This window comes from Moschus berezovskii, chromosome 12 (assembly GCF_049115385.1).
Source record: "Moschus berezovskii isolate FMDL1 chromosome 12, NW_MosBer_1.0, whole genome shotgun sequence".
NCBI lineage: Eukaryota > Metazoa > Chordata > Mammalia > Artiodactyla > Moschidae > Moschus > Moschus berezovskii.
In genome coordinates this window covers 62,929,266-62,955,510 of record NC_142471.1, presented here as the reverse complement: position 1 = coordinate 62,955,510, position 26,245 = coordinate 62,929,266, and the positions used below count along the sequence as shown (strand labels likewise).

Sequence of the window (26,245 nt, the reverse complement as noted above, 5' to 3'; positions counted from 1 at the left end):
AAGTATATTAGATGTTAGACAGCTCTTGCGTGTGCACGTTTTGTCACTCAGTCGTGTCCGACTCTTTGCGACCCCATGAACTGTGACCCGCCAGGCTCCTCTGTCCACGCAATTCTCCAGGTAAGAATACCAGAGTGGGTTGCCATTTCCTTCTCCAGGGGATCTTCATCACCCAGGGATTGAACTCAGGTCTCCTGCATTGCAGGCGGATGCTTTACAGTCTGAGCTACTAGGGAAGGCTGTTAACTCTTAACAGGTCTTAATTTACATCCCCAAGCAAGCAATTGAAATAATCCTGTTATCAGGAACATGCATGTTGACAAAAATACTGGGTCCAACAGCAAGATTTTGATACCCTAGAGTTGTACTACCCAATACGCTAAATACGAGTCACGGGTGATTATTTAACTCTGAATTAATTAAAATTTAAAAATTCAGCTCCTCAGTCACATTTGGGCTTCCTTATGGCTCAGCTGGTAAAGAATCTGCCTGCAATGAGGGAGACCTGGGTTCGATCCCTGGGTTGGGAAGATCCCCTAGAGAAGGGAAAGGCTACCCACTCCAGTATTCTGGCCTGGAGAATTCCATGGACTGTATAGTCCATGGGGTCACAAAGAATCCGAAGCGACTGAGCGACTTTTACTTTCACTTTCTTTTCCTGTGCACAGTAGCCACATATAGCCTGAAGCCGCCATACTGAGCAGTGTAGATACAGAACATTTCTCACACTGCAGAAAGTTCTATTGGCCAGTGCTGCACTAGGGAGTCAGAAGAGGCACAGCACTCCTGGAAAATAACAACATTTTCTAAAGAGGGCTACAAAAAGTGGCAATTTAGAGAATTTCTTGACAGTCCAGTGGGCCTTGGCTATCAAATAGGCCTGAGTTCCATCCCTGGTCAGAGAACCGCAAGCCACGGCGCAGTCAAAAAAACAAAAAAGGTGCGATTTATAACAGCAAAAAAATAAATAAAAGTCTTCTCTGTCCCTTGGCTATTTTTTAAATTTAAAGAAAATATTATCAATGTTAAAACTGAAGCTGAATCTTTCTAATATGTTTTTCCCCAAAATATTATACTAAGATGAGAAATTTTTTTTAAGGTATGTGACCTTCAGTGTACTTTCTTCCTTGAGAATATCCTTTAGGAAAGGATTCTCAGCGTTAGAATCCGGAGTGGAAAAGATGCAATTCTAGTTGCAGCCTCTGGGGCTTCCCTCTATCAAGGAAGGTCTCGGCCCTCTCGGAGGCGAAGTCAGAGCCGCGCGGGGCATTTGGCTGAACTCCTGCTGCCACTCAGCGGAGAGAAGAAGCAAGGGCTCCTTCGCCTGTTTGTCGGTTGCTAAGCGACGGAGACCTGGCGGGGCCTGGTCGCAAAAGGGCGCGGACTGAAAGATGCTGTGGCTTTGTAACAGCGCCGGCTTCCATTGGCTGAAGAGCTCGCGGCCATTGCCAGGAGCCAATGGGTAGGCGCATACGGATGACGTTAGACGCCACGCGACTCCTCCCACCCACGTTCTAGCGACCCGTCTAGCGACCGCCGAAACCCACCTCAAACCCTTTGGGGCGCGGTGAGGGTGGTTTGTATTGCCCCATGTTTAGCTGGCAGCTCTCGCTACTGCAGGTGTTCTTCCTGATGGTCCCCGAGAGGGTCCTCTCTCAGCCCTCTCCGTCTCCGTCTAGGGCAACGCCCACCCATTCGGACCTGGGGCCAAGGACTCAGGGCGGGACCCTTCAATCCTCGGAGGTGCCTGGGATCTCTACGGTGGGCCCTACTGTCGTGACCTCCTCGACACCGGGGAATAAGACCGTGGACCTCTTCCCAGGTGAGGGGAAAGGATGTGGGGATGGAAACTGCCGACTTAGATCCAAAATTCTGTGTTTAATAAAGTGAATCCCCACAAATTAAGGAGTGGGGCTGGCCAAAGAACCTTGGAAGAGTTTAGGGATCCTCACCGCACTCGCTGTGTTTTATGTTGTATTTTCATAGTCCTACCGATCTGTGTCTGTGACTTGACTCCCGGTGCCTGCGATATAAATTGCTGCTGCGACAGTGACTGCTATCTTCTCCATCCGAGGACAGTTTTTTCCTTCTGCCTTCCAGGCAGCGTGAGGTGAGCTGCGATGTTCAGGTTGAATCCTAAAGGGGATTAAGTAATATTTGGAAGTAGGAAGAGTTTTGCTTTCGTGCCTCCCACCCCCACGTCCACTCAAGGAATGGAACTCCCTTGGTTTTTCCCAGGAGCGCTGTCCCCCTTCTGATGCTCTAAAGCAGGGCAGCCCAATAGAACAGAACCTTCGTGTTGTCCCGTGGCTGCCCAAAGAGTCCTCTTTTTGGCATCTGACTGACAGCGGTGGGGCACCCTTCTTTGGATATACTCTTCCTTCTAAATGTACCTGTTTTTCCACCGCTTTTCTCATAGGTCTTCAAGTTGGGTGTGTGTAGACAACTCTCTTATCTTCAGGAGTAATTCCCCATTTCCCTCGAGAGTTTTCATGGATTCAAATGGAATCAAGCAGTTTTGTGTCCATGTGAACAATTGTGAGTAGAAATATGTTGGCTATTTGTATTGCCTAACATTTTTTGAGAGTTAGCTTAGTCTCTTTTTTCCTTTTCTTTGTTTTTTAAACCTGTCCCCCACCCCCCACCCACCCCGCCTTTGGATGTCTATCATCCTCCCTATCCTCTACCTGTCCCCCCACCCTCTCTTTTTTCTCTTATTGGTGAACATTGGCAACCTCTTTTGCCCTGTTGGCTGTGGATTAGAAAACCCATAGAGAACTTTAATTTCTGTCTGCCCTCTTAGCTCAGATAATTACAGATAAACTATATCCCCGACTTGCTACAACCTCTATGAAGACACTCACTGAATTCCCAGTGCCTGACATAGGAGGCAACAAATAATATTTGAATGAATGTCTTTGACAAATGAGTCTCTATCAACCTTGTTTTTATTTCATGAGGCAACAGCACAGAGGAAAGAGCATTTGACTTGGGTCTCAGCCCTCCATCTACTTACTGCTGCACAGACTTGGTGGGCTTTCCTGGTGGCTCAGCAATAAAGAACCTGCCTGTGATGCAGGAACTGCACGAGACCCAGGTTTGATCCCTGGGTCAGGAAGACCCTCTGGAGGAGGGCATGGCAACCCACTCTATTTTTCTTGCCTGGAGAATCCCACAGACAGAAGAGCCTGGAGGGCTACAGTCCATAGGGTCACAAAGAAGTGGACATGACTGAAGCAACTTAGCACACATGCACACTTGGACAAATCCCTTAGCATTTCCAGGCTAAATTCTTCAACAGGAAAATGAGAAATATCACTAATCCTAAATGTGAAAGTGCTCAGTAACTGCAGAGTGTAATAAACATGAAAAGTAGTTGGTATTAAAGTTTTTAAATAGACTTAGAAATTTGCTGGTGATAATGATAACATTTCTAAAGATATACATCTGATATATCTTTTTTAAATTTATTGTCTAAGAAGAAGAAGAATGTTCTCACATAAAAGACTTAAATGTCCCTTATACTCTGAAGTCAGCTTATCCTGGTTTCATCTGACTGTTAGAAAATAAACTATATTTGTTTCCTAAAACAACCAGTTTTGGGTTTGGGGGACTTGAATTTGGAAGCAGTTGTCAGGAGCCTTGCTGCCATTCAGATTGTGAGAAGATAGAGGGAGCAAGGCAAATGCTCCATTTTAAAATAAGTTTTCAGGACTTCCCTGGTGGTCCAGTGGTAAAAAGTCTGTGCTTCCAATGCAGGGACCCAAATTCGTTCCCTGGTGAGGAAATTAAGATCCTGCATGTCTTGAGGTGCGACCAAAAAATTTAAGCTATAAAATAAGGCTGCAGCTACACCGTACTTCCCAAATTTCCTATTACCTTCTAGTTCCAGCATTGTGAAAATGCTCCAGGGATATCACAATAACATCCAAACTGGTGCTTCCTACTTTTAATCCCCTCCTGCTTCCCATGCTATATTGCAGTTTCCAGACCAATGTTTCTGTACTCTCTTTCCCCAGCAACATCTGAGAGCCAGTCCCTTAGGACATATAGAATACTTTGCATTGCTGTCATTTTATATGAATGTTGTGTCTCCCCAGGTAAATTGTCAGCACATAGAAAGGATGGACCATGAATTTGTCCACAGTGCTTAATATTTGCTGATAATGACCATCAGTAACAGACATTATTAGTCAGAGACTGTACAACATTGACTGAGTGGGAAAAACCCTGGACCAGGAATCAGAAGATCTCTGATCTACTCCTGGCTCTGCCAGATGGCTTTATGGCCTTTTGCAAATTCACCTCTCAGGATCCGAATTTCCTAATGGGATTGGGCCACAGGCCCTCTAGCCTCCTTCCACACCTGAAATTGTATCAATCTAAGTCTAAATACCTTTAAGCCCTTTTTTGTAATATTCCATATTTGATGTTGGAAATTTTAGGCAAAAATTCTATTTATATCCTTATCCACGCTCCTTAGGTGCATGATTCCTGCTTACCATCACTACCTCCAATATCCCTGCACTGAAGTGAGAGACAAAAGGTTAACTTTCTCTTACTCAGTTAAGCCATGAAAAAATGTCCAGATGGATATTTTCTATCTCAACTTCTTTTTTAGCTTAACTCTAACTTTTTTTCTTTCATTTGTAAAGATAGATATAACTAATTTTTTTTTTTTTTTTTAGTGATGTAAGTATTTCTTCTGTGTGGTTTTCAGGGTATGAGTTCTGAAAGAAATAGTATATTAAACAGCTTCCGGAAGCTTCAAAATGTGAAGATTTCAGATCAGAGATGGAAGATGGTAGTCTGTAGACCAGGAACTTTAGCATCACCTGTTACAGAGCAAAGATTTTTTGATCTTTAATATGCACAGACATCACCTGGGAGATCTTTTTGCTAACACACACGTTCTGATTCAGTAGGTCTGGAGTGTGTCTTAAGATTCTGAATTTCTGACACTCTTCCAGGTTATGCTGGGGCTGCTAGTCTGTGCACCGGACTTTGAGTAACACAGACCTAGGAGATACACAGAAAGTGAGTAGTGTGAAAGGCCCCACAATTGAGAGTTTTCTTCCTGTTCCATCAGAAAGCTGAAAAGTCAAATGATTAGGACCCTATGATCACAGAGGATAAAGGTCATGCTTATGTAATATGGCATCTTCATTAGCTTTTGGGGATGCAGATCTTGATTTCCTTTTGAATCTGTTCAAATGACCTTAATTATGAAGAATGAAAGAAACTAGTATGGACCATTGTCTGCTACATTCTTTTTTCAAGTTAGCGGAAAACTTGGACGGTAAAGCAGAGTGTTGTTCATCACAAGCCACGTTCTGGGCAGGGGACAATGTCAGAGGCCTTTATCTGCATCTCTTTCCTGGTTCTGAAGTGCCATAAAACGATGGCTGCATGAGTTTGAATTGTTACCAAAATACCCTTTGGGTGGGTATTTGAAAAATCTTGAATGTAGAAATTATAACGTGAAAAGAATAAAAGATGACAAATCCATATATTTGAAAGATGGAAACTGTATTATGAGGACTAGTCAGTCGCAGTTTAGAGGAAACTGGAAGACTTGGAGACGACAAGTCAGATATTGTCTTCAACTCTGCCATATTCCTATGGAAACAGTACCATTTTGTGGTTCTAGAGATTCATCTAGAATGGAACAGATGCGCACATTACCATGACTCCTGTTTTCATCACAGATTGCTAACCTTACATATTCCTGACATCAGAGACTTGGAACTGACTGGCACTCATTGGTCATATTCTTGTCTCAGATCTTAATACTTAAACAGTAATTCAGTTAACAGATAAACTATAAGGTGACAGAAATAAAAATCGTTACTGTCTCTGAAGATGGCACATTGATTGGGAAACTTCTAGGGAAAATCTATAACTTAATCTGAGTCGTAATAAAAAAAAGTGTATAAATGTTTAAAAATTCTTGAGTTTATGCTTAAGATTAGTGCACTTGCATACTTTACTGTGTATATCTTATGCCTGAATAAAAATATTTTTAAAGATCAGTTTCTTGGTATTCCAGATACATAAAAATGAACGATTTTCTTTTATCTAACCCACCTTTCTTTAAAAAAATATTTTAGCAAGATTAAACTATCTCCAGAAGCTCCAAAAGGTCAATGCAACCAACTTCCAGGCCCTGGCTACAGAGTTTGGAGGTGAATCATTCACTTCAACATCCCAAACCCAGTCACCATCAGCTTTCTACAGGGTGAGCCTGGGGAAGGGGAGGGATTGTTTGGTTGGTTTTTCCCCTCATACTGACAACTGATCTAGTATCTTTGAGGTGCCCACCTCAAAGTTAAGGTAAGCCATTACCTTTACCTAGCCATTACCTAGGTAAGCCATTGTCAGCTTTCTTGGAGGGATGTATTGTCCACTTTAACAAGCTACTGAGTTAACTTTTGTTTCTTATTCTTTTCTGGTGGAGTTCAATCCAATCTCGCTGTGAATAAATTTCTGCTCTATTTTGTTTAGGCTGGCGACCCCATTCTGACTTACTTCCCCAAGTGGTCTGTAATAAGCTTGCTGAGGCAGCCTGCAGGAGTCGGAGCCGGGGGTCTCTGTGCTAAGAGCAATCCTGCAGGTGAGTCCAGAACACCAGTGCTACCCTTTTTGTTCAACTTAAAAATAGGCTTTGTTATTTACTGCTCCCTTAATTCTAAGGTTTCCTAGAGAGTAAAAGTACAACTTGTGCTCGTTTCTTCAAGAATCTGGCAGATAGCTGTACCTCAGATCCTGCCCTCAATGCTGCCTCTTACTATAACTTCACAGTCTTGAAGGTGGGTGTCCCTTCTTTCCCCATTGTCACCACTGTAGACTTAAAAGTCACCATGCTTCCCACTTTCGGGTTGTGGGGAAAGCACTGAACTGGAAGGCAGAATGCCTAAGAGCTACATAAAAGGCAGAAGGCCAAGAAGCCCTATTAGCTGAAGAAAGATGAAAGAAGTAGGGTTAGGTAGCCAGGATGAAAGATTCTCACTCTCCCAGCTAATGGAGTTTGCTAGGGGAGGTGGGAGAGGGGGACATCATTGTTTCACCAAAACTTCCTGCTTTTGCTGTTTGTTAGAGCTTTGCTCAGAGAAGGTGGTCCTCGCAGTCCATCTAGCCTCCCCTCAATCTGCTCCTGGCATTTTAGTGTAAAGAAGAATCAGGTAGAAAAAAAAAAAGTTGATTTTTTTTTTTTCTCCCACAAATGTGAAACCACAAGCTCCTGGAGATTTTATGTAAGATACACGCACACTCATGTCCTTGCTCTTCTCTTATAACAGGTTCCAAGAGGTATGAGTGATCTTCAGAACATGGAGGTATGATGCTCTTTATCAGGAAAAAGAAAAAAAGAATATTTGATTCCTTTGCATCTGAGGCAGTTTCACTCTAAATTGTAATGGTAAAAGAGAATTATGTGTGATGTATCAAGCTGTTCAAGAATGAGTCTAAAACAGTGTCTCTGTGTTAATAAGTATCATATGAAGTAAGAGTTCATAAGGTATTAGCTAAGTTTGAGAAACTTTGGGTTAAATAAAGTTAAACCTTATATTTAGGATGGAGTTCTTAAAGTTTTTAATATACTAGAAAGCCTTCTCAATCTCTAAGAGGGACGTGTCAGATACAGTATTTCTAAAACTTATTTGACCAAGGAGCCTTTGTTTTATATCTAATACAAGTAATGTTCCCAAAAATACACTTGGGAAATATTGAATAACAATGACTTTTGAGCTTAAGTTGTAGACTGGCAATGGAAGGAGAAAGGAAGGTGATTGTCAAAAAGGAAAAATACTCATTTCAGCATAATAAATAAGCTAGAAGAGGAAATGCTTTCTTCTGCCTCTTTCCCTTTCCAGTTCCAGGTGCCTGTAACAGCTGTCTCACAGGCTGACTCTCCTGTGTTGGCTGGAAACACTTGTCAGAATGTTGTTTCCCAGGTAGGGACACTGCCGTCAGATTCTGGACTAATGTATGTTGATCAGCACTACCAGAGGTGCTTCATCTTCCACTAAGTACCAGACCAACCCCACGTGAATTTGTGTGCAGTATCTGAACCTAAACATGTGAAAAACTGAGCCCGTCCCCGACCCCCAGCGTGTTTCAGCCGCCCCCATTGTACTGCCCTGACATTTCATGTCCGGAACACTGAGATGATTCATCGTTCTTCTTGCTTTGCCCATGTGCAGTCTGTTCCAGTTCTCACTGACCAGTTTCTTTCGTTGACAAAATCAGTATCATCGGAAAGTCTGAAATAGACTACTCTACTTCTTTTCCTCTATTTTCTCTCTTCTAATCAACAAACAAAAGTAAGATTTATTGGAAAGCATCATTTTAAAACCTATGCTCAGAAATCTAAGGTTACCGTTACCTTTTTATGACTTCCATCTCCAGCTACCATCTTAACTCATCCTCAGACATGGTGAAAGCGAAGTAAACCAGATTTCCATTCCGTGTTCACTTCTGCCTGTGCTGCTATTCACTTTCTCTGCATGCAATCAAAATTTATGTTTCTTCCCTTTCAATTCTTACCATAAATTCACCTCTCCCATAAACTCTTTCAAAGAGCTCTATTCAATTTCTTTTTTCATGTGTAGATATAATATGAAGTCAACTTTTATCTTTTCATACTATTTGTATTTGGCATTTTTAAGATAACACTTTTAGTCTCCCTCATCCAGTTATTTTTAAAATTTAGATATAATTGATAAATTATATTAGTTTTAGGTGTACAGCATAATGATTTGATACATGTATATACTGTGAGACAGTACCACAATAAGTTAGCATTCATCACCACACATAGTTACAGTTTTTTTTCTTGTGATGAAGACTTAAAATCTGCTATCTTAGCAACTTGCAAATACACAATGCAGTATTGTTAACTATAGTCACCATTCTGTTCCCTTATTCAGTTATACTAAAACCCTTAAAGACAAGAAATCTGTCCTAAACATAACTGGCCCACAAAATATTTTTTATTAATTGATTCTACTTTTGTATTTCAGGTCATCTATGAGATAGAGACCAATGGGACTTTTGGAATCCAGAAAGTCTCTGTCAGTTTTGGACAAACGAACCTGACTGTTGAGCCAGGCACTTCATTACAGCAAGATTTCATCATTCACTTCAGGGTTAGGGTTGTTCTCTTATAGGGGACCAAGAAGAAAGAAGTATCGGGTTAGAAATAGTTCCCCTGCTTCTGTAATACATGCAAGATAGAATAAGAATATGAAGGCCTAGTTCAGTCTGTCAACTGAAGTCTCAACATTTAATATTCTATAGCCTGGCGTGCTGTGATTCATGGGGTCGCAAAGAGTTGGACACGACTGAGCGACTGAACTGAACTGAACTGAATTTAACTTCGAGTGATAAGGATTCAGCAATGTTTATTCATTAGCATATTCCCCCAGCAAAGCAGGACTTCACTCACAAATCCAAACACTTTTTTTAAATAGTCATTTTGCATCATAAACTCAGCTAACATCCCACACAAATTCTTTAACTAGCTTTTTTCATGTTTCTGGGCATTCAGCATTTTATTCATGTCCCGCTTACGTTTCTAGTCTTGATCACCACCTTTTGACTTTCTTCTACTTTCTTTCCTTTTGAACATAGCAGAGTCCAGTTTCTTCTCAACTCTACCCTCAAGTGATTCACCAAATCCCATGTCACTCAGAGTTCATCTATGGAACATCTATAGTTAATTAAAATATAGTTCTAAATTACATTTAAACTCTTCTAATTCTAGCTACACTGAACATAGCCCTGAGTTAATAGTAATTTTGGAAAACAGGATTGAGAGATCTTTGACAGATCTTTAGTTGCAATCCTTGGTAGAAGTAGTGTTCAGATGGATGTGAATAAGGATTTATTTTAGTGAATTAAAAAAAGTAAAAGATGCTGGAGGAGCAATTTTTGCAAAATGCTACACTGTGGAAGGAAGCCAGATTGTTCAGTGCAGCTAAGCTGCAGCATTGCCTTAAGAAAGCGTATGAGGCCACACTGGAAAAGTGAGTAAGCATGATTTTCTTCATACTGATTTTCCTTCACTCTGCAGGCTTTCCAGCAGAGCACAGCTGCTTCTCTTAGTGGGTATAGAAGTGGGAATCCTGGCTATATTGTTGGAAAGCCACTCCTGGTTCTAACTGGTGATATAAGACACTCCGTATCCTTTCTGGGTATCTGGGTGGCCTACTGCAGCCCAATGAGAAAAGCTTTAGTTACTGATCTTTTGGATTTTCCAGTTCTGTGATTCCCCCATTTTTTAGGTATTGAGGATTTCCTTTGTTGTTGTTTAGTTGCTGTATCTGACTCTTGAGACCGCATGGACTATAGCCCACCAGGCTCCTCTGTCCATGGGATTTTCCAGGCAAGAATACTTGATTGGGTTTCCATTTTCTTCTCCAGGGGATCTTTCCGACCCAGGGATTAAACCCATGTCTCCTGCATTGGCAGGCAGATTCTTTACCACTGAGCCACTAGGGAAGCCTGGAGGACTTCCTTTACCGAACTATTAATATATTATGTTCTCAAACACAGATGCTATCAAAGGCTTTAGAACTTATATTAGACTGGCTGAAGGTGAGGATCCTGACTGAATTGTGTTTATTGTAATGAGATATTTAAGGTATATGGTCATTTTTGGAAAAACAGTAATTCTCTATGTTTTCATTGCCAGAGGGAAATAAAAATGTTACTTGAATAATATCATGATATTAACAAAGTACCAGTAGTGTTAAGCAAATATTAAGAAGCATACATTTTCCAATTGGCCTGCTTTTTCTTTTATGATCTCCTTGACCATCACTTTTCACCTCAGATGACCCTCGTACAGAGCCAGGGTGATGGAACTTGCTCTATTAAGAGACACAAAGTACAATTTGGAGTGAATGCAGTATCTGGATGCAAGCTCAGGTAATCTTTGCTTCCACATCATTTCTAACAAATTTGTCTCTACCTGTAGGGAATATGTGATGTGGCAACTTTTATATTTTGAATTAGAGTTCAGAGAATGTTAGGGAATAGTCTTTAAATAATATTAATATTGCTAAGAGGTGGTTGTATTGTCTTTTATACCTATGAAGAATTATTTCCCACAATTTATTTTTTTATATTATTTCTAATGTTTGAATGAATTACATTATGATGTTCATTTCAGGCTGAAAAGGGTGGACTGCAGCCACTTGCAGCAGGAGATTTATCAGATTCTTCATGGAAGTCCCAGACCAGAGCACATTGCCATCTTTGGAAATGCTGACCCAGCCCAGAAGGGAGAGTGGACCGGGATCCTCAGCAGGAACTACAGTGTTTCAGTAAGGAAAGAAATACACATTCTGACAAAAGCTTACTTTCCTCCTTTATTTATTAAGATTAAAACCAGACCTGTTTCCATAGTTGGTTTGGTTGTCACAGAAGAAAGATAATGTGGTTGTCCTAAAAGAAAGACTGTAAGAAATCATGGCCATCTGAAGTCATCATTTCAGGTCAGGTATATATATATATAACTTTCCTTAGTTAGAGAAAAATCTCAAGGTAGAAGGTCTAGAGAATAGTATTAATGAAAAATAAAAACCTCAATACCAACTACACCTGACAAAATCTCATTCAGCCCTTTTCTGTTTTTACTCTTTCCGGTGGCCACAGCATCAGTGCTCAGCCAGTGTACCTCTTGATTCCAGTCTAAGTAAAATAGCGAAATCTGTATGTCAAAGTAAAAGAAAGAAATCTGCTTCCTCTTTTGCCCGCTCTGGCCTGGAGAATTCCATGGACTGTATAGTTCATTGGGTCACAAAGAGTCAGATAGGACTGACCGACTTTCACTTTCCCTCCTGGCTTTAATCAACTGTATCTTTATTTCCTTTCACTTAAGCTTTTTATTTTTTGTGTAAGTAATACATATACTTGGCTCAAAATTCCAAAAGTACAAAAATAAAACTCTTTCTCAGACAGCTCTTCCCTTCCACAGAGGCAGAGTTGTTACTTTCTTTCCTTCCAGAGTTATTACATGCTTACCCAAGTGAATACTCATCTTTTTTTTTTAATCCAAATGATATAAGATCATAAATACTGCTCTGCCCTTTGCTTTTTTCACTTGATCTTGAGAGTTTGTTCCACATCAGTATATAATAAGCTTCCTCATCCTTTGCATGGTATAGTTGCATTTTATTCCATTATATGGATAAACCATAAATTAATTTATTTAGGCAGAACATTCAGGTTGTTTTCAGCCTTTTGCTATTATACACAGTGTGGCATTTTATAACCTGGTTCAGGCACAATTTTGTACATGTGAAAGTAAGCCTATATGAAAAATCTTAGAAGTAGAATTTTGCTAGATCCAAAGGTATATGCATTTAAATTTTTAATAAATATTGCAAATTTATTTCCCTTATAGGTTGTACCTATTTACAGCCCCAGTATCCATCTATGGGATGGCTTGTTACCCATACCCTCAATACTGGGTTATCAAGCTTTTAATCTTTGCTTATCTGATAAGTGAAAAATAGCATCCCATTGTAGTTTTTCTTTTTCTCCTACTATGAGTAAGGTTGAGTATCTTGACATACAGTTGAATAATTCTTATTTTCTTCACTATGATTTGTTTATATCTCTTGCCCATTTGTATTGAATTGAATTACTAGCCTTATGACTTGTAGAAAATCTTTGGGTATGTGAGAAATTGTCTCTTTTTCTGTTATGTGGTTTGTAGATATTATTTCCCAGTTTGTCATTTGTCTTTTGACTTTGTTTATGGTTTTTGTGCCATATAGAAATTTTTATATTGTGAGATTTATCAGTCTTTTTTTCAACTTTTGAATTTTGGTTCAGACTTTGAAAGGCCTTTCCTCTTAGATTTTATTTTTAAAGTGCCCCCCTTCCCTTTCTCGGCACTATTATGACTTTATTCCTTGTATACTTCTTTCCTTTTAGTGAGATTGGGGGATAAGTAGATACATGTACTTGATCCAGCCTTTGGACAACTGTAGTCAAATTAACGGAGAGGGCAATGGCACCCCACTCCAGTACTCTTGCCTGGAAAATCCCATGGATGGAGGAGCCTGGTGGGCTGCTGTCCGTGGGGTCGCACAGAGTCGGACACGACTGAAGTGACTTCACTTTCACTTTTCACTTTCATGCATTGGAGAAGGAAATGGCAACCCACTCCAGTGTTCTTGCCTGGAGAATCCCAGGGACAGGGAAGCCTGGTGGGCTGCCGTCTATGGGGTCGCACAGAGTTGGAACCGACTGAAGTGACTTAGCAGCAGCAGCAGTCAAATTAAGTTTTCTTAAACCTCATAAAGCCATACCTAGGGAGCGTGGTTTGGGGTGATACATAGCTGAGTATTAAGAAATGGTTAGTGACCAGGACTGAGATTATAGCGGAATTTACTCTTTATGATTCTTAAACCTACTATTTACATTTTTAAATCACATTTTTATAGAATATTTGATAACATGGAAAAATGTTCCTAATATAGATAGAATAAATGAAAGGAAAAGTGTTCTAAAATATTTAGAACAAACACATGAAAAGGTCATTAGTTAGTCAACATCATTAGCCATTAAGGAAATGCAAAACCACAAGGACATACCAATTCATACCCACTGGGATGGCTATAATTTTAAAAATGGATAATAACAAGAGTTGGCAGGAATATGGCTCTACAAAATGGCAGAGCCAATTTGAAAAGAGTTTGACAGTTTCTTAATAAATTGAACATAAACATGGTCTGTCTTCCCCTATTCCTAGTTTAGACATGTTATTGGCTATGTCTAAGTCTTACTATAAATAAAAAGTGTGACGTTAGAAAAGCAAGGCATATTTGAGAATAGTTTGTTTCTGCTAAGTTATCGTAACTTCCTGACTTATGTCCTCACTTCCACCAGTCCTTCCTGCATCTTGGAATTAATTGTCCTGGAGTCACACTGCTTAGTTGGGCTTCATAATCTAACCCTGAAACATCCTTCCTTAATCTTTTCACTGTTCCTGCATTCAGAACCATTGCTTCAGTCAAGTGATCTGCTCAGGGCCAGTGCCTCACACATGCCTGGCACATAGGAGACAGTAACAAGTGTACTTAATCAGTAACTGCCACTCAATGACATCATGTGCTATTCTAGTTGCATACCATTTATGTGCCATCTCTCTACCTAAATTTTTCTTTAAACACCAATTCCTCCATTACATATTACTGATCCCGGTTCTATGAAGCCATCCTCAACCAGAAATGGCTGCTGCTTCTGGCATTCCACAATAGTGACTCCACCACTCACTGAGCACTTCTTATAACCATTGTACATGGGCTTATTTATGTTGTTATTGATCTCTTATTTATCTTATTTATCTCTGTGTTAGTATTTCCATTTTATTTTATATTTTAGTATTTCCATTTTAGAATCTTTTTTAAGATCATGGACAGTAATAACCTCAGATATGCAGAAGACACCACCCTTTTGGCAGAAAGTGAAGAGAAACTAAAGAGGCTCTTGATGAAAGTGAAAGAGGAGAGTGAAAAAGCTGGCTTAAAACTCAACATTCAAAAAACTAAGATCGTGGCATCCAGTCCCATCACTTCATGGTAAATAGATGAGGAAACAATGGAAACAGTGAGAGACTTTATTTTCTTGGGCTCCAAAATCACTGCAGATGGTGACTGCAGCCATGAAATTAAAAGACACTTGCTCCTTGGAAGAAAAGCTATGACCAACCTAGACAGCATATTAAAAAGCAGAGACATTACTTTATCAGCAAATGTCTTATCTAGTCAGAGCTATGGCTTTTCCAGTAGTCATGTATGGATATGAGAGCTGGACTATAAAGAAAGCTGAGTGCCAAAGAATTGATGCTTTTGAACTGTGGTGTTGGAAAAGACTCTTGAGAGTCCCTTGGACTGCAAGGAGATCAAACCAGTCCATCCTAAAGAAAATCAATCCTGAATATTCATTGGAACGACTGATGCTGAAGCTGAAACTCCAATACTTTGGCCACCTAATGCAAAGAACTGACTCATTTGAAAAGACCTTGATGCTGGGAAAGATTGAAGGTGGGAGAAGGGGACGACAGAGGATGAGATGGTTGGATTGTATCACCGACTTGATGGACATGAATTTGAGCAAGCTCCAGGAGATGGTGATGGACAGGGAGGCCTAGTGTGCTACAGTCCATGATGTCTCAGAGTCAGACATGACTGAGCAACTGAACTGAACAATAATACGACCTCTTATGAACTTTTGTGTCCTTTCGCTAAGCCACATTATCTTCTCTGTTATTGTGTAATGTTTAAGACACAACAGCTACTTAATGCATGGTAAATATTAATAACTATAGGTAACCATCAGCAATTACATCAAATGCTTCTTTACTCTCCTGCAGGATATGCACTGTACTTCCTGCTGTGTCATACCAGTTTCCTTGGAGATCCAAATACTGTGGGCATATATAGGCCTCCAGTCCAACCCACAAGCTCATGTATCAGGAGCCCGGTTTCTATACCAATTCCAGTCCATACAGGTAAGCCTTGCAAAGCCTAGATTATTATATCAGTCATTTGATGACCAGTTAATTTTTTAACTTTCTAAGAGTCAATTTATCTTACCAGCCAAAATTCTAATGTTTGGTCAGAATGAGCTTAAACAATTAACTTTCAAGTAGATCCTCCCTACCTGGTTACTGAAATTAACATGTTTTCATGGTAAATACAATCTATATTTTTTCCCCATGTTTTTTTAAATTTCATGACTACAGTATAGGTTACTTTGTTTTAAATTATCATTCTATAATTACTATACACTGTTTGATTCAACCACCGAAAAGATATTCTATGACATTCTATGTATTCAGTGACAGTCACACATTTGTTAGTCTCCAGCCTGTTGGTTGCTGTTAAAGTTACTACTGTGGCTAGTTTGTAATCATCAATTCTTGGCTGATTGCACTCCATTAAAATAAATAATTTTAATATATAGTAAATGTATACCTGCTGTTTATGATGCGCCTTAGGATAGTTTTAGCAACTGCCTCATTGGAAGGACTGATGCTAAAGCTGAAACTCCAATACTTTGTCTACCTCATGCGACGAGTTGACTCACTGGAAAAGAGTCTGATGCTGGGAGGGATTGGGGGTGGGAGGAGAAGGGGATGACAGAGAATGAGATGGCTGGATGGCATCACCGACTCGATGGACATGAGTTTGAGTGAGCTCTGGGAGTTGATGATGGACAGGGAGGCCTGGCGTGCTGTGATTCATGGGGTGGCAAAGAGTCGGACACGACTGAGCGACTGAACTGAACTGAACTGAACAGCTAAGGGAAGTTCAAAAATAAAATGATTAGGTCCTGGTGAATGAACTTCATGTATGAACCGGTATGCCAGATTATTATTTTTTAATGGAAATTAAAGCTAATTGAAATTGTTACCTGTCAGTCATTGATTTTACCTCCCAGAAAAGAAAGAAACTAGAGACTACATTTAAGTCAGAAGTGAAATACCTTTAGCTCTTGCCTCACACAAGTTGAGCACCTTAGCTCTTTATGCCTGTAAATGTGTTAAAACTCGTTACCAGAAACTGTGTTAATGAGAACATTCCATTCTTTCTGTGTTGGCTTACTGAATAAAACAGAACTCTTTCTGTAAGATTCATTTAACCTGTTACAGATATGGCACTGAATCTATTGTTTTATATTTATGAACTGTGTCTTTACCCATGAATACCTGTGTAGTTTGGGAAGATACCTACAGGATTGTTTTTATTTTCCTGAATCTCTGGTTCTCTTAGGCATTGAAGCTACCCAGTGCCTCTGTCTTTCCAGGTATTTTTAATCATTGTTGCTAAGTCACTTCAGTCGTGTCCGACTCTGTGTGACCCCATAGATGGAAGTCCACCAGGCTCCCCTGTCCCTGGGATTCTCCAGGCAAGAACACTGGAGTGGGTTGCCATTTCCTTCTCCAATGTGTGAAAGTGAAAGTGAAGTCGCTCAGTCGTGTCCGACCCCTAGCGACCCCATGGACTGCAGCCCACCAGGCTCCTCCATCCATGGGATTTTCCAGGCAAGAGTACTGGAGTGGCTTGCCATTGCCTTCTCCGAATCATTGTATTTTTCTACTATTTAATAGAGGTTAGTTTTTCAGGTTAGTCTGTCCCCTCTACAAAATCACACTTGTATCATTCACATCTAACTGTCCTTAAGTGGTTGACAGCTGAGAATTTCAGCTGTGCTTCATTCGTGCATAACTGAAGACACAATTTCTATTCTAGTGATGGAGCAAAAATTAACTCTGTTGAATTTATTAATATTGAGGGGTGGTTTGGGATATACCAAATCATGTGCCTTTAGTTAGTGTGATTTATATGATTTGCAAAGGTAATTTTGACTATACAAAAATGTTCACTTGAGAAGCTTGCTTCCATGAAAGATACTATGCCCTTGTAAAAGTAAAAAGTTATGAATCAATAGTGTCATATCACAAAAAGTTAAGCAAATGCAAATAATTCTTTCTATAATAGACAGTTTTATCATCTGTTTTGAAATTTTTTTACTGCAGTCTTGAATGGAAATTTTCTCCTGAAGTCACATAAGCACTCACTTTTTCTTTATGTGTTTATATTGATGATTTGTCCTTAATTTTAAATCACTTCCCTTTATCTGTACAGGCTTGTCTCTCAGGACCTCCTGTGCAATTTTTTCTCATCATAGCAAGAGCCTATTTAAAGAAAACTAGTATACATGTTCTAAAGTGTCTAAAGTAATAAAAGGAGGAGCTAATTAAGGAGATATTTTGCAAGGTATATCTTCGGCAGTTCTTCTCCCTACCCCACGGGCCATCCTTTGAAAGTTTGTAGTTCACAGTGGTCTCACCCAGGCTGTGTCAGTCAGCTTAATGTGTCTGAATGATGGCATAAAACTAAAGCTGAGTACCAGACTAGCAGCCTGTAGCCTGTTTAGCCTGTAGACTTGTTTTGTTTGATTTGCAAAGCATTTTTTAAAAATTTGTGTCAGCATTTAAAAATCAAGAAATTTTACCTTGACATCCAGATCTCTGACTTGTCTTGAAAATCTGGTGATAAAAGATCCTACACTCCTTCATGGCATAAAATCTGCCACCGAATGGTGAAAGTGAAGGTCACTCAGTTGTGTCTGATTCTTTGCGACACTATGGACTATACAGTCCATGGAATTCTCCAGGCCAGAATACTGGAGAGGGTAGCCTTTCCCTTCTCCTGGAGATCGTCCCAACCCAGGGATCGAACCCAGGTCTCCCACATTGCAAGTGACTGCTTTACCAGCTGAGCCACAAGGGAAGCAAGAATATTGGAGTGGATAACCTATCCCTTCTCCAGTGGATCTTCCTAACCCAGGAATCGAACCAGGGGTTCCTGCATTGCAGGTGGATTCTTTACCAACTGAGCTAACAGGGAAGCCATACTGAATGGTGATTGCCACTAATAAAATACTTCCTTCACACAGCCTGCAGCTACCCACCCTTACCTGCCCCACTTCTCTCATTTAGGTTATCTGCTTAGGCTGGTAGGTATTTATGTTTCTACATCTTGAAGTGAAGGCTGTCTGAGGTTTGAAGTGAACTGTCAAAATGACTTTTCACTGTATAAATGTAGCTTCGGAAACACTTTAAATTCCTCTCACTACAAAAAGTAAAATAGCAAAATTTTTGGAATGTTCCCAAGAACAAACTACAAAATAAAGAAGAATTTAAGCAAAACATTGTGTAGAGTTAAATCTTCTTGTATGATAATAATAACAGAAAAACATTTATTGAACATTTACTATATGACAGGCACTGGTAATATTTTTTATAAGTATTTTTTAAATAAGTATTGAATTCTCACAACAAACTCATTAAGTAAATACAGTTTATTTACATGGTACTCTGCTGTTTATGTTTTTGTACTAATTGGGCCTTTACAAGATTATAGGACTGCCAGATATCAGTATCTTTTTGTCTTTTTGTTGGGACTATTACTTTTCTCAAGAAAAAAAGCAACAAAAAAACCCTGCTGGCTCCTAACTAAAGGGTATGTGGATAAGCATCTCTCTCAGCATTTTGAAGCCAGACTGGGGCAAGGTATTTCATTATACAGAGTAATTTCCCTATTTTTGGTTCCATACTTCACTCTATTCTTTCTATATATCCTGAAATCCAGAATTTCTCTGGTTTAAATTTTCCAGTCTCTTGTTGAAACAGGGAAAGGGTGGTTGTCTGATTTCATTGAGGAGGATATCACTCAGTAACCATGTTCTGTCCCTGCCTCATCCCTACCTCCCTGTTATCTTCTATTACTGAGTCAGGGTTCTACAGAGATCGTCTTCTAGTTTCTGAAGGCTTTTAGGTTTGACCTTCTAACCCTCTGTGAAACCTTGCTTCCATCTGTTTTCTGTATTCACGTATTATGTTATCTCATTTCAGTGAAGATGGAGTTTTGTATCTGTTTCTTATTAGAGTGATTTTAAGATATATAGAAAGAAGACATGCCTTTACATTGCCATCCTAAAATCAAGTCTAGTAGTAGCTCTTGATGAGCCTATATCCTGAGTGAGTCTGAAAAAAACAACCCAATTCAAAGAACTTTTACAAAAAACATGCAGGATTTTCCAGCCGTGAAACACCACTGTAGACTTAAATATATATTTAAGTAGATGGCTTCCCTGATGGCTCAGTTGGTAAAGAATCTGCCTGCAAAGCAGGAGCCCCCAGTTTGATTCCTGGGTCAAGAAGATCCGCTGGAGAAGGGATAGGCTACCCACTCCAGTATTCTTGGGCTTCCCTTATGGCTCAGCTGGTAAAGAATCCACCTGCAATGCGGGAGACCTGGGTTCAATCCCTGGGTTGGGAAGATCCCCTGGAGAAGGGAAAGGCTACCCACTCCAGTATTCTGGCCTAGAGAATTCCATGGACAATCCATGTGGCAAGAGTTGGACACAACTGAGCAACTTTCACTTTCATCAGTTCAGTTCAGTTCAGTCGCTCAGTCGTGTCCGACTCTTTGCGACCCCATGAATCACAGCACGCCAGGCCTCCCTGTCCATCACCAACTCCCGGAGTTCACTCAAACTCACGTCCATCGAGTCAGTGATGCCATCCAGCCATCTCATTCTCTGAACCTAAAAGTTGCTTTCTTGGGCTCATAGCTATTTTAAAGGTTTGTTCTCAGTATAGAATGACCTCAAGTTCATAGAATGACCAAAAGTTCCCTGATTTGGGAATTTTCAGGAGCTCATGACACTTTTTCCTACCTGAGTTTGAAACCAATTAAAAAGAGTCAGATGGAGATTAAAATTCCAGCTTTATCACTAATAAACGCTAGCCAGGTGGATATGACTTGAGTGTGCAGCGGGGAGCTTCCTAATGTACAACTGCACTCTTCCATTATGAGTTCAGAAGCTGCAATACTTTGGCCACCTCATGCGACGAGTTGACTCACTGGAAAAGACTCTGATGCTGGGAAAGGTTGGGGGCGGGAGGAGAAGGGGACGACGGAGAATGAGATGGCTGGATGGCATCACCGACTCTGTTGACATGAGTTTGAGTGTACTCCGGGAGTTGGTGTTGGACAGGGAGGCCTGGCGTGCTGTGATTCATGGGGTCGCGGAGAGTCGGACACGACTGAGCGACTAAACTGAACTGAACTGAACTGAACCCCAGTTTTAACCACAATTCCTTCTGCTTGTGGGCAGTTTAAAACTAGCCCAAAGGCTCTGAAATGAGTCAAAACAACACATTAATTAAATCAAGTCTTAGGTAACACTGAACACAAAGCTGAAAATTCATTCTCTATTCTATTTTTCCATCCTAAAGTATTTCAAGCCATCCCAGGTTATGTAAAGCTCATCAGGCATTCTGCAGTGAGGTTAAATAACAGTATTAACATATTTCAGTAATGTCAACTGCAAAAGATTTGCTCCAAAAATTGAATATACATCCTCTCCCCAGTTATGAAGTTCCTAGGGAAAAATTAAAGTCTGAACAGGAAATCCTTTTGTAAGTTACAGTCTAAAAAAAGTTTATTGCTTATTCTTCAGTAATAAACTCCTCCCCGTTTTTTTAAATCTGGTTAGTCTCAGCCAGTCTTCAGTGCCTGGCTGGAATCAGGAAACCCTTGGCCTCTTCAGCCTAAGCTGGCTGTACTTGGAATGCATGTGGCGCTTTCAGAGCCACAGAAGTTACATTAATTGTATACCAAGCCCTGCATGAACGTCACTGTTTTAAAAAAAGTCCAAAGAGTTAGTATGACATGCAAAATTATCACAGCATTCGCCCCACATTCATTTTTAAAATATCTATAGAAGGGTTATACCAAGCAAAATTATGTTCCTAGAACCTGAGATTTACTGTTGCCAAAGGCCAAAGCCGAGATAATATGTGGCATGAGAGTGAAGGAAGGCATAAACAAGATAGTTCAGTCAGTTCAGTCGCTCAGTCGTGTCCGACTCTTTGCCACCCCATTAATCACAGCACGCCAGGCCTCCCTGTCCATCACCAACTCCCGGAGTTCACTCAAACTCATGTCCATCGAGACGGTGATGCCATCCAGACATCTCATTCTCTGTCGTCCCCATCTCCTCCCACCCCCAATCCCTCCTAGCATCAGACTTTTCCAGTGAGTCAACTCGTCGCATGAGGTGGCCCAAGTATTGCAGTTTCAGCTTTAGCATCAGTCCTTCCAATGAACACCCAGGATTGATCTCCTTTAGAATGGACTCGTTGGATCTCCTTGCAGTCCAAGGGACTCTCAAGAGTCTTCTCCAGCACCACAGTTCAAAAGCATCAATTCTTCGGCGATCAGCTTTCTTCACAGTCCAACTCTCACATCCATACATGACCACGGGAAAAACCATAGCCTTGACAAGATAGTTACTTACTGTCAAATTATAATCAAAAGTTTGCCTGATGAACAGAGTTGGAACAAAGGGAATTAATTCAGTTTAGATAAACATGATTCCTGTCATCAGGCTGCAACCATATCTACCCAAAGCTACATCTACTTCAGCTTGACAAGGTCCCTTTTCCTGGGAACTTCGTTTTCATTTGACTTGAATTGGTGGGTGATTAGGAGGATCCTTTCTAACCCTGAGATGCTGTGAATCTTGATTTTTTTTTTTAAATCTACATTGCTGAGGTTCTTTGCCTTTTCCATGAAGTTTCATGTTTCTTTCTACAACTGAAGAAGGAAGAAAATTGCTACTACTACATATACTAGTACATGTATACTGTTTCAGAGCCTGGAACCATTTGGGGCATGATAAGGTAGAGCTGCTAAACATGTAACAGAAGCAGTGGCTTCTCAGGTATCAGGCCAGCTTCCCAACTAGGGGAAGCTGGAGTTAGTCTTCTGGTAGGTGTAAGTGTTCACAGTTCTGGTGCAACTGTTGTTAAGTAATTAATTTCCTGTTGTCTCAGAAAGAGAACAAAATGGCAGTTTGTTATGGGTCTTTATTCAGGGAAGTAATAATAACATTCAAATTGGAGGGCTATTTGAATGGGTACCAAGCACTGACCTTTCATGGACATTCTTCCTGCAGGATTCCCAGCCTGAAACAGAAGTACCTTTGACAACTGTGGTGACCTTTGTGGACATTACCCAGAAGCCAGAGCCTCCAAGAGGCCAACCCAGAATGGACTGGAAATATCCATTCGACTTCTTTTTTCCCTTCAAAATGGCATTTAGCAGAGGAGCAGGCTCTCCAAAAGGCTCCATCTTTCCCACTATTATCCTGTGTCTCTTACTGCTTGGCGTTCTCAACCTGGAGACTAAGTGAAGAAAGGAGAGGAATCAGATTTCAGTTTTCCCCATGGGAAGTTCTGAGGCGGCCTGCTTATTTTGGCTAAGCAGATCCTCACCTGCTCATGACCAGAGGACCGCATTTAGGAAAACAGAGGACCTATCTGAAGGAGTGGAATTGCTAGGCCATATGGCAACTTTAAGTTTAATTTACTGAGAAACTGCCACTTTCCAGAGTGGCTGTGCCACCAACAGTATATGAGGGTTCCAGCTTCCCCACATCCTTTTGCTATTGTTTTTATTTTAGCCATCCTGGATAATGGGTGTAAAATGGTCTCATTGTGATCCACCATACCTTTTTAAACTATAGTATATGAGATCTGTCGACTAAAAAAAGATGTACAACTTTAGAGTTGTGAGTTAAGTTTTATTTGGGGCAAAATGAGGACTGCAGCCCGAGAGGCAGCATCTCAGATAGCTCTGAGACTGCTCCAAAGCGGCAGTGGGAGAAAGAAATATATAAGTTTTTGGTGAAGGGGGAGTTCAATACCATAAAGCACTCCTTGTACAAAAGGCTTTTTGTTAGTCATGAGGATCTGATATCACCATGAAGGGATTTAGCGCTTCTCTAGATATGAGGAGATGTAAGGATTGAGATAATAAAATCTGTTCCTAAAAACATTCAACTATTTAAAGACCTGTCCCACCAGACTCCCTGGAGCACCAAGTGCCTCACTCCATCCTGAACTCCCTTGGGGGTTGTTGACGGTCAACAGCTGTAGCAGCATGGGGTTCAGTCTCCACAGAGGCAGATGGCAAACATGTTTGTTGTTCAGTCATTGGCAATGCTCTTGGTAAGTGCCAATTTGTAGTTGACAGATCTTACCAGAAATGAGCACATCTGCTCTTCCAAGGCAGGAATGCCCCCAAATATTCTTTTCCTCTCTACCTCTCTGCTAATTTGATTTATAAGCCAAGTTTCCAATTAGAAAGCTGCTTAACATAGATAAGATTTTATGGTGATCTTATCTTCAGTCACTCTTATTTATAACAGACCTATGAGAAACTTTATTCTCATCTAAGGGCTTCCCTCAGAGAAGGCAATGGCAAGCCACTCCAGTACTCTTGCCTGGAAAATCCCATGGACGGAGGAGCCTGGTAGGCTGCAGTCCATGGGGTCGCTATGACTCGGACATGACTGAGTGACTTCACTTTCCCTTTTCACTTTTACACATTGGAGAAGGAAATGGCAACCCACTCCAGTGTTCTTGCCTGGAGAATCCCAGGGACGGGGGAGCCTGATGGGCTTCCGTCTGTGGGGTCACACAGAGTCAGACACGACTGAGGTGACTTGGCAGCAGCAAGGGCTTCCCTGGTGGCTCAGAGGTTAAAGTGTCTGCCTGCAATGCAGGAGACCTGGGTTCGATCCCTGGGTCAGGAAGGTACCCTGGAGAAGGGAATGGCAACCCACTCCAGTACTCTTGCCTGGAGAATCCCATGGGCAGAGAAGCCTGGTAGACTAGAGTCCATGGGATCGCAAAGAGTCGGACACAACTGAGCGACCAACCACAAAGCATAATGCAGTCTTCTTGCCTCCCTTTATTTATACACGACATCTCTCACTGCACAAGGCCTCTATTGTAAGCATGTATTCAATTTAAGGACCAAGTTTTACTGTAAAGGGGTATGTGCAATCTGGATAGAATGAAACTAAAATCCCAGGTAGTCCATTGCAGGTGTAGAAAAACAGGTACTCTCAAACACTTTTAGAATATAAACTGGTAGACACTTGGAGAGGGGGGCAAAAAACTATTTAATATGTATCAAAGGCCTTAAAAATGTTCATAAACTTTAACCCAACAGTCCACTTATTAAACGTTATGGGGTAGGGGGATGTCCCAACAATAGGGGATTAGTTAAATCAACTATGATGCAACCATAGATTGAAATGTTGTACAACCACTAAAAATTGAGTAGACCAGTCCTTATTGCCATATGAAAATGCTCATGATCTATTTTTAGTGAATAAAATAGGCCATAAAATAGTACATGTACTTTACGGTCCTAATTTTGTAAAACAAAAATATTTATACACATCTACTTAGGCAAACAAAAGTCTGAAAGACTAGCATGTCCAAAATGGGAATCTTTTTCTTAATAAGCATTTCTGATTTTTACGATCAGAAAATAAAACTATATTTTAAAGAAAATAATTTGCTCTCCAGAAAAAAAAAAACCTCCCTGTTTATCATATATAGGGATGTTTCTTATTTATGAATAACTTCCCATTTCTGTTGATGTATTTGTTTGCTTGACATTTAAGCTTGTCTTTTAAAGCAGGAGTTCCCAAAAGTAGTCACATCATAATCTGGGGTTCTTTAAAAATGTTGATTCCTAGACCCTACATCTAGAGATTCTAATTCACCTGCTAGAAGAATCTGTATCTTTTTAAAAGCCTTTCTGGTGCTTCGGATGTTCAGCCTGGTTTGTGAAACTACAAAGGATATTCCATAGTCTGGCTGAAACTGGTTTAAGAGTTTGTCCTAACATTGCCAGCTCGTGTAACATGTCTACTGGCCTAGCCTACTCCCTTTTCTCTGAGAATCCCCCATCACATATAGCTCTGCTGTGTTTGAATTATCTGCATGACCCCTCCTCTCCCTGCCACAGCTGACTAGACCAAAAATGGAGACCTGGGGCAAATTAGGCCAGTAAGATTTTCTCTCTAGGAATATGAAACTAGGACCAAGTCTAAAAGTCAGTGGGGAATAGGCACTGAAGATATTTTAGGGCTGAGGAAGCCATATTTTACCAATGTTCACTAATGAAGAGTGTATCTTAAAAAGAGAAAAGCAGCAGATGTGCAGATATAAGTGTAAATAGGAAACCCAGAGATGGGGAGAGTCTTGGTTCCCAGCTTCTAGTTCCTTGTATCCACCTCTTAAGAGATTCAATTTTACCTCCTGCTCTTGGAAACTATAAGTTACTCTTTCCAGTAAATTGTTTTGTTTGAATAAGTTTCTGTTACAAGTAAAGAGCTTGAGACTAAGATAGCTTTAACCTAGTACTCTGACCCTGCCTTCTTATACCTAAATAAGCCACTTCCTATGTAACTTTCTGGTCACATCTAGCCCTGTTTCCACTTGCTGAGACAAAAATCCCTCCAATCAAAAGAGAATCTTTTTTTAATTAATTTATTTTTTTATTTTATTTTTTATTGGAGGCTAATTATTTTACAATATTATATTGGTTGGTTTTGCCATACATTGACATGAATCCGCCTCGGGTCTTTTTTTAATTTAAATCGCATGCAGGAAAGATACCTAAAATATTTTCCTTGATTTTTTTTTTTTTTTACTTATATTCACTATTTTTTCCTTTATTTCTTTAAAAAGGCAAACGATTATAATTCTGGTATTTGATTTTTCCCAAGCCACAGTCACGTATCCCACTCATCTTTTTTGGTGGAGTAGAATATTAACAGTAAAATAGTA

General features: G+C 40.3%; 1 protein-coding gene across 3 annotated transcripts; it reads left to right on the top strand.

Moving 5' to 3' along the window:
- Positions 1-1,502: 1,502 nt before the first annotated feature.
- TCTN3 (tectonic family member 3) lies at positions 1,503-25,800 on the top strand. 3 transcript variants are annotated; one of them, XR_008685772.2, is made up of 15 exons: positions 1,503-1,822; positions 1,987-2,110; positions 2,420-2,538; positions 6,111-6,238; positions 6,505-6,613; positions 6,694-6,809; positions 7,299-7,334; positions 7,872-7,952; positions 9,021-9,146; positions 10,073-10,180; positions 10,835-10,929; positions 11,174-11,327; positions 14,425-14,594; positions 15,389-15,526; positions 22,552-22,689. XR_008685772.2 is itself a non-coding variant. In XM_055425025.2 (14 exons), the coding sequence occupies exons 1-14, from the start codon at positions 1,591-1,593 to the stop codon at positions 22,786-22,788; spliced, it is 1,803 nt and encodes a 600-aa protein (XP_055281000.2). In that variant the 5' UTR covers positions 1,503-1,590; the 3' UTR covers positions 22,789-25,800. The 3 variants fall into 3 exon arrangements, 2 of the variants coding, with proteins under 2 accessions (XP_055281000.2, XP_055281001.2); XM_055425025.2 differs by lacking the exon at positions 14,425-14,594 and having other exon boundaries at positions 22,552-25,800; XM_055425026.2 differs by lacking the exons at positions 9,021-9,146; positions 14,425-14,594 and having other exon boundaries at positions 22,552-25,800.
- The last annotated feature ends 445 nt before the right edge of the window (positions 25,801-26,245 follow it).

Bases quoted from the DNA above. Each gene is read 5' to 3' on its own strand.
- TCTN3 (XM_055425025.2), top strand. From the start codon at position 1,591: ATGTTTAGCTGGCAGCTCTCGCTACTGCAGGTGTTCTTCCTGATGGTC. The intron at 6,810-7,298 runs GTGGGTGTCCCT...CTCTTATAACAG, and splicing joins ATAACTTCACAGTCTTGAAG to GTTCCAAGAGGTATGAGTGA. The intron at 7,335-7,871 runs GTATGATGCTCT...TTCCCTTTCCAG, and splicing joins GTGATCTTCAGAACATGGAG to TTCCAGGTGCCTGTAACAGC.